This window comes from Frankliniella occidentalis, unplaced genomic scaffold (assembly GCF_000697945.3).
Source record: "Frankliniella occidentalis isolate FOCC.00 unplaced genomic scaffold, Focc_3.1 Scaffold56, whole genome shotgun sequence".
In the NCBI taxonomy this organism is placed as follows: domain Eukaryota; kingdom Metazoa; phylum Arthropoda; class Insecta; order Thysanoptera; family Thripidae; genus Frankliniella; species Frankliniella occidentalis.
Genome location: NW_026267186.1, coordinates 19,872 through 28,169, shown reverse-complemented (window position 1 = coordinate 28,169; position 8,298 = coordinate 19,872). Strand labels below are relative to the sequence as shown.

The following is an 8,298-nucleotide window of genomic DNA, read 5'->3' as shown; positions in this document are numbered from 1 at the left end:
TCTCTCTCTCTCTCTCTCGCTCACTCTCGCTTGTGACACACGACACACGACATGCACCTTGTCATGCAGGCAGCACTGTCCGAGCCCCGCGCCCTCGCACTGCCCCGCCACAAGCTCCACAAGCTGCGGTCCGGCCCTGAGGGCAGCCGTCAGTGGCCCCGCCTGGACAGAGCCTGGGCAGAGCAGAGCCTGGCTCGTGACAATGTCCCTACCAACCCCTCATCCTTTACCGCGACATTTGCAGCACTCTGTGCTGTGAAAACAAAAAGATTAGCCATAGCTAAACTTCTTATGATCTAAATAATTGATAACTGATTATTTAGCGATGCAGCCAAATATTTTGACCGTTCAGAAGAACAACCGCGTACCTCCAAAATGTGATGTCAGAAACCTGATGCAAGGTATGTGATGTCAGAGTGTGATAGGAAGAGAGGAGATATGACGTCACACTTTGGAGGTACGCGGTTGTTCTTCTGAACGGTTGATTTAGCAACGTTGCAAAAACAATAAAAAATGGATCTAGCTAAAAACATATAGTGTTTTTTTTTAGCCATGAAGTTACGTAGCTAGCTACACATGGTTAAATAATTAGTTATGCCTCGTTAAGCTATTGGTTTGGCGAATCATTTTGTTAAATGATTATTTTACATTATGTTTGCTCGCGCAGGGGAGCCGTCACCCGGAAGTCCTCTGGCGGGAGGGCCGCATCCGGTACCTCCAGGCGGAGCGGCTCAAGACTTCCGGTCAGCAGAAGGCGCTGCACGACCGCCTCGTGGCCGAGGGCTACGCGGCGGTGCAGCTGGCGCTGCAGCTGGACCCGAGCTGCGGCCGCGCCCACCAGTGGATGTCCATCCTGCGCCACGCGTACGCCGAGGTGCGCGGCCCGCTGCACAGGCTGCGCTGCGTGGACCACATCCGGGAGGACATGGAGGTGAGCGAGGAGGGTCCGAGGGGTCCTTCACTCAAAAAAAATCAGTCTCCACCCTTAGAAAAATCACGAAAAAATCATAAAAAAATCACTAAAAAATCTTAAAAAATTAACGAAGAGTCAGAAAAATCACAAAAAATCAAGAAAAAATCACAAAATATCAAGAAAAAATCACAAAATATCAAGAAAAACAGAAAAATCGGTTTAAGCTAAAATTTATGTGAAGGACCCCCCACCCACCCCACGGTAAAAAAACAACGTCTGAGTTTCAGACCAAAACGTTAGGGTCGTTTCTACCACACTCTTATTACTCTGCTAATCTAACTGTATAACAAGATGATAGTTTTGCAGTTAAAACTGACAAACTAAAAAGTTCCACAGTTTTAAACTGCACAACTGCATAGAGCTAGTTTGACAGTACAAACGTTTGAACTGCACAGTAGTTTTGCAGTTTAAACTGTATAGAGGGCGGTCCACAGACCCCTTCCTTTATTTTGCTTATACTGTACCGCATGCAGGCTTGCCTACCGTCGCTCACCACGGCGCCTTATGGCCCCGTGCGAGTATGCACCCCGCCCGCACGCCTGCATCCGGTACACGATAAGCAAAATAAAGAAGGGGGTCTGTAGACCACCCTGTAGAACTTGTTGAGTTTCGCAGTTGCGTTGTAACTTCAAGACTTTTATTCACGCAGTTTAAAAACTTTCCGTTTTGCAGTTTAAACTGTCATTTTGTTATGCAGTTAGATTATTTTGCAGAGCATGCCCGCGCGGCGCCCGGGGATAGAGTGTCATGCCACCGCGGGCACTTGTTGCATTTCCACAGAACTCCAACAGCCGGCATTGTACTGGATGCCGTTTCGTGTCGCAGGGGCCATGGCGCATTATATGGACTAACAGGAAAACTCAAAACACTTCAGCCGAACAACCGATGGTCAACTTCCGATAACTCTCATGCTATATGAACGACTCAAAAACAAGAGACAACTAAAATTTCCACATGAATTGCCAACTGATTTTATTGAGGGATATAAAAAAATGAGTAAAATTCCCACTTTTTTTAGCAGACTTTCTTAAAATGTGATGAGTTTCCTCAAATGTGGACCTCTCTCTTTTCCTCAAAATCATACGATGGCCAGGGATGAAGAGGGGGGGGGGGGGCAGTCAATACTGACGACATGCTCTTGGGTTTCCCCGGCGCCGCTCGCCTTACCATACAATACCGTTGCCATACCATCGCCGCGACCATCGCATCACCGAGGGGCGAGCTGGACCACAGGACACTCTGTCGAAACGCTTTTTAAAGAAAGACGCGAAAGCACCGCAGCTGACGAATACGAAGCTATGCTAAAGCAGTGCTTTCTAATGCAAGGCGTGGTGATTGGAAAATTACGAACCACCAGTGCTTTGAAAAAGAAAGTTTGCTATCGTATTGTGTGATGCTTTGAAGACTTTCTCCAAATGGCAGAAACATCATCGTTTTTGAATGTCTGTCGCATGTTTGCCCCTCTTTCTCTCGATTGGGGAAGCTCTCGTCATACGAGGCCATACAACAACTCGATTCGCAGAAACGTGAGCCCTGCTGCCCGAGGCAACTTGAAGGACCGCTTCGCGCTATCCGCCCGCACCGTACGTAACGGCGCGCTGTGTACTGCACGCTCGCCTCTCTCCATGAGGTTGGCCCATTGTGGTAGAGCCCTGGGGGATTATGGCTATCTATCCCCCCCCCCCCCTCGTCCTTCCCCCCTGCGGTGCGCAACCGACTTTCTCCCCTGCCCCTTTCTCCACATGAATATTGTGGACCACCGGCATGGCAGCTGGGGTGAAGAGATGTTGGGAAAGTATCCTGAGAGGGTCCCGGGGATCAAGAGGAAACTTGACTAAAAAAATATACAAGGGACTCATGATATGGGCTGGGTACGACAAATTACCGTCACTTATAGAAAAGTTTTATTTTCCTTTTCGGGAATAAATCACTAATCACCCTCCCTTCCCTTCGCTCTCACTCTCAGGATTAATGGCGTTTTGTTCCCGATCCTCCCTTCATCCTTATCCCGCTGAGCCCGCGAACAGGCCTCCCGTTGCCACACCAAAATTGAAATCAATTCGGCTTCTCCTCCACCCCCCTCCACCCCCCTCTAACCCTCTCCACTGGATTCACCCCCACAACACCCCTTCCGTGATTGAAAACGTCCGATGCGGTCTCCGGTAATAACATGGAAAGATATCGGCAGCCGCAGCACAGAATCAGGCTAGTAAGTTCCATCGACTGTCGATGCCAATTTAATGTTTGGTGTCCAATGATAATTTTCATGCTCTGCGCCCCCCCCCCCCGGGCCCTCCTCCAGCTAAGCTCGTGGTTTATTCGAATTATCACGGACCGTTCGTGTTCCCTGTCGCGGACGAGAACGCCTAGTTGTTAGGCGGACCCTAGTTGTGCGGGGCTCCGCGGTGGAGCGGTCGGCCTACCCTTCGCTTGGCAGGCGGCGTATGACGAGCCAAACATTGTCTTTTCACATTGCACCCAGCACGCGAATTCTTTGCAAATAAGACGAGAATTTCCTTTCTTTCTGCAGACAGAGAGGAAGAATGGTGGAAACGGGAGGAGAGGAAGGGGAGGGGGGTGTCGTCCTCTGAACTCATTTTCATTCGACGGTGTCCACGACAGGCCGGGGGGCTGTCCGGCCGGTTGTCACCTCCCCCCCCCCCCCTCTCCACATCGCCACCCTCCTCCAAGCCGTGTTACAGTATGGCGTTATGTTGGAGGCTGCCGGAAGCGGAAGTCGTGTCCGGAGCACAGCCAAGGGCCGCCCGCCCCGCCTTCTGGGGTGACGCGGTGTGGGGTGGAGTGCGGAGGGGCGGCCTGGGCTGGGCCGGGATTCCAAATCACGAAACACGCAGCCCCAACGGTCCTGACCCCGCCGCCCTCACCACCCCGGCCCGCGACCTCTGCTGGCGCCCTCGCCTGGAGGGACCGCTTGTCGGGATCGGCAGCCAGGGCGAGCAGCACCAGGGGGCCTGGAAACGGGAGGGTGCGGGGGGAGGAGGGGGAGGGGGAAATTCTTGAGAAGTCAGTGTGCGCGCGTGTCGGGGTGACGACGGCGCCTTGGACCGCGCGCTTGTGGCGTCAGATCACCACACCCCCCTCCCCTAGGTGCAACTGCACCCTGCTTTCTTCTGCTTTATTCGTTTGTTTGGTCGCGCGCCCTTGTCCACTTAGCTGGCAGTAGGACTCTCTTTTGGTCTTTTTTTTTTGGAAGCGTGGATCTTAATAAGTCTTTTCCCATTCTCTCTATCTAGTTGGTTTCTATATTGCAAATTGGTTGGCGTGTCTTTTAAAAATGGGGACAGATTATTGGCGTTTTTCTTCATAACGCCAACATCAGGCGTCTTTGACCGTGGGTTGGTAACAGTGTATGCCGTTGGCGTTGACAGCTCGCCCGCGCCACAGGCCGTCGGAGCCTCCAGAGGGAACCGTTTGAATGCTGGCGCGCCGCTGCTTGCCAGTCAGCAGATGCAACGAGATCTCGAAACGAGATCGCCTCGCTCTGCCCCCCGCCGGCCGGGCCCACCCAATATGCATCGCTCTCTCTGAACCTCATCTCCGGCCTCCCCGACTGATGTCTGCGTGTGTCTCTGTGTGTGTTTCAGCGCGCCGTGCAGCTCCTGCCCCACGACGGCGCCCCCCGCACCATGCTGGGCATGTGGTGAGTGACGCCTGGGTGACGACTCGCGTGTGATGGCTTCCGTACGATCGCTCCCGTACGATGGCCCCCGTGTAGATCAGATCGTAGATTAGGTCGCACCCGGCACCCGGGTACCCGGATAGACCCCGTCGGAACCCACTGCTACCCGAGTAACCGCTGGTTTGGGTTTTGAGAGCCCTATTTCGTAAGGCGGCCTTTCGAAAGCGCCTTTATTTCTTTCCTCTTTCGCTGGCTGGGCTCAGGAGACGCGGAACAACGGAACTGTGCGTACACGGATCTGCACTCCCTTCACCTGTCTGAGTCCCTTCTTCTTGTCCAACAGGTTCTACGAGGTGTCGCAGCTCAACTGGTTCGAGCGACAGGCGGTAAAGGCTGGCGGGCAGACGGTGCCCGCCCCGAGCGAGGGCCTGCGGCAGGCGCTGCACTGGCTGCTCGAGGCTGACGCGCTCTACAACTCCTGGTGAGCGAACGATCGGAATGGATCCGAACGCCCCTCGGGCCCGGCCGGGAACCGAACGGCAGCAAGTACACTACTGCCAAAAAAGTTTTCCACAGATAAAAAGAAACATTCTTTAAAAAAGCTAAAAAGAATTTTTTTTTTTGCTTTGGTCCAAGAATAAGTTTTTCTTGTATCATGCTTTGCTTTCAATCAAGAATATTTTTGTTTACTACTTGATTAAAGAAAACTTTCATGCTCTAATATAATTTTCCTTGATGAAAGAAAAATTATTTTTGGCCCTAAGCAAACGTTTACCTGGTCCGTGAAGAATATTTTTCTTGACTACGGATTTGTTTTTCGCGTGTTTAGCGGTACGACTATAACGTTTACGGTTGGCAAATTCTACATGCTATTTTTGTACTTTTCGAAGCACTCTTTCATTTTGATTAATTTCTTCCGTGTTCGCAGCCTCAACGACCTGATGCTGGGGAAGACCCTGCTGGCCATGAGCGACCCCGAGCGCGCCCGCACCTACGTGGAGCGGGCAGCGCGTCGCGCGCCCCGGGAGCAGTCTGACGTGAAGGTGAGCCGGGCTCATAGCGGGCGAGGGGCGAGGGCGGCTGAGAGAGAGAGAGAGAGAGAGAGGAGAGGGAGAGAGAGAGAGAGAGAGAGCGAGAGAGAGAGCGAGAGAGAGAGAGAGAGAGAGAGAGAGAGAGAGAGAGAGAGAGAGAGAGAGCGAGAGAGAGAGAGAGAGAGAGAGAGAGGTGGCGGGGGCAGCCATCACGTCCCCTTACACGGCTCATCCATCTCGCCCGACCTCCCGACCTCCCTTCACGATTATAGGTTCTCGAGTTAGAGGTGCAGGTCACGAGACATCTCTGTCTCTGTCTGTCTGCCTCTCCCGCCCACGCCCCGTATCGCATGTGATTCGCCATCGGATCATCAGTTTGGGCTCCGCTGTCGTCTCGAGCGGCCAACGACCATACTTAATATGGTCATTAATGCGGCGTGGTGATTCTGCGAAAGAAAGTAGGGCAGACTTTACAGTGGGACAGGTTTTTTTTTGTTATTTTTTCTTTCACGGGAACCTTGTTTTCAACTCGAAAGGTTCTACCCGGTGTAACTGAGAAAATGCGCAGCAAAGTTGCGGGATTGCATACCCACCAGGGCTGCAGGGGCCATGGCGCCTTACGAGCGAATTGGGTAGGCAAGCCCGCAACACTGCTGCGCATCCACAGTTACACCCGGTACATGAACATCAGTCGATTTGCATGTTTCTCTAGGTTGGCTGTTGTTAAGGTTTGGGGTGGCAGGTGTTGGGTGCGGGGTGTATGCCATTTAGCGGAGTGGTGGTTTGAGAAAGCTTCCTCGCTCTGTTCTGCAGGCGCAGCTGGAGGCGACGCAGCTCCTGCAGACGTGGAGCGACTGATGGCACTTCACTCCCGCTCGGGGAGGCGCACGAATCCCGCGGCCGACTAAATCACCGGAACCAACATGCTGAGCACCGGAACCAACATGCTGAGCGACAGTTATGTAGTGTAAATGGGGAATAGCTTTAATTTCAATGGAATAAATGCGCAGTATTTTCTTTTACTTCCGATCGTCCGTTCTTTAACTATTTTTATCTGTAAGCAGATTATTTCTGTCTTGTCTTGTCTCTGATAGACTGATATTGTAATATTTGTTAGCTTATTCTTAATACGTAATAAAATAAAAACAAAAACATCATACACTGCGTTTTCCCTAGAAAAAACACACCACAATGAAGTGGACTTCTGCAACTGATCAGGTGTCTGCCGACGTATTTTTGTTGCACTGAGCTTGTAAACAAAGACAATAGTTACTGCCCTATATCTCTCTCCCACGTAGTTTTGTATTGCAAAGCGATAGTTTGTCGAGCAGAAGTTCGTGCACGCAAAAAAAATAAATAAAAGAATATCAATTCCGTGCAAATAGCCCTGGTTCTAAATAAATTAGCCGAGTCTCTTCAATTAATTTTTTCAGCCCGGTGCTAAAGGCAGAGCCACGATTTTTTTCCTGCGTTAAATCTTCCGAAGAACTAGTTTATAAGGGGTCATCCACAAAGTACGTCCGTGATTCGCTGTTCCAAAACTGCCAAGTTCATCCCGTGCTAGCTCTCGGAGCGCCTGGTGGGTAGGCAACTTCTCGTATGTAGTGCATGAGTGTTCTGCGGGCTGGCCTACCTTGAGCCTCGCAGGCGCTCATTTCCCCTTTTCGCTGAACGAATCTTAGAAAAATCGGACGTACTTTCTGGATGGTCCCTACTACAACGCCCCAAAATCCTTCGTAAGCTACGAAGATTTTGGTTTGTATTATTCGTACCTGTTGTTCGTAATCAATTTACAGTGCAGCACACTGGGAGGAGGAAAATTCGCGTGCCGCTGCCGCCCTTCCCGGCCGCTGCCTTACGGAGTTGACTCGTTAAAACCAACGCGGTCCCTTATTTGCTCGGTGGCATAGACACGTCGCGAGTGGACGCGAGTGGGGCAACCAAAAGAGATAAGAGAAGGGAGGCGGAAAGGCGGGGGGGGGGGTACAGCAAAGTAGCTGCGCGACTCAGCTCATGGGGTCCCATCGAAAGTTTGTTGTTCCGGGAGCAGTACCGAGCAGGGCTTCAAAGGGCTCTGGTCACGTGGGCAACCCCGTCCCGCCCCACCCCTCCGCCTCTAGCTGTTGGACGCGCGGGCATGCGGACATCTCACCGCCCTTGCGCAGGTATAAGACCCCCCCCCCTCCATCAAGAGGAAAAAAACAGGGCAGAGAGAGAGAGTGAAAGAGTTTAACAGAGCAAGATAAAGAAAAGTTGGGTGTGCTGATGGTGCTTTCCACGCCGGTGATCTCAAGTTTTTTTTTTCTCCGGCAGCTGTTTCTTTTTTCCCCGCAGGACGTTTCGAAAAATTTGTCTCGCGCGTGGAAAAAACATTTCGTTGTCCACATTCATTTTTGTGGCGGTCTTCTTTCTACGCGCCGCTTAGGGGTAGCCAAGTTGTAACACACCTATACTCCCCCCCCCTCTCTCTCTCCCCCCTCTCTCTCTGGCTCAGGGGATCAGCTTCCCCCTACGAGTGCCAGTGGCCTAGCGTTTTGTCCGCCCTGATTGCCCATTACCAGCGCGTTAGCTGTGGCCACATAGCCCCTTATGGCGTTCCCTTCTGTGTTAGAGAGAGAGAGAGAGGTAAGAGGTAGGTGAGAGAGAGAGAGAGA

The 8,298-nt window shown here is 51.9% G+C and overlaps 1 protein-coding gene across 1 annotated transcript in view; it reads left to right on the top strand.

Moving 5' to 3' along the window:
* LOC113214108 (regulator of microtubule dynamics protein 1-like) overlaps nt 1-6,801 on the top strand; it is a 10,578-nt gene extending 3,777 nt beyond the window's left edge. Inside the window, exons 3-7 of the mRNA XM_026433378.2 lie at nt 668-931; nt 4,579-4,634; nt 4,957-5,094; nt 5,542-5,656; nt 6,458-6,801. Coding sequence (XP_026289163.1) covers nt 668-931; nt 4,579-4,634; nt 4,957-5,094; nt 5,542-5,656; nt 6,458-6,502 — 618 coding nt within the window. The 3' untranslated portion in view covers nt 6,503-6,801. The remainder of the gene's footprint in view (nt 1-667; nt 932-4,578; nt 4,635-4,956; nt 5,095-5,541; nt 5,657-6,457) is intronic.
* The last annotated feature ends 1,497 nt before the right edge of the window (nt 6,802-8,298 follow it).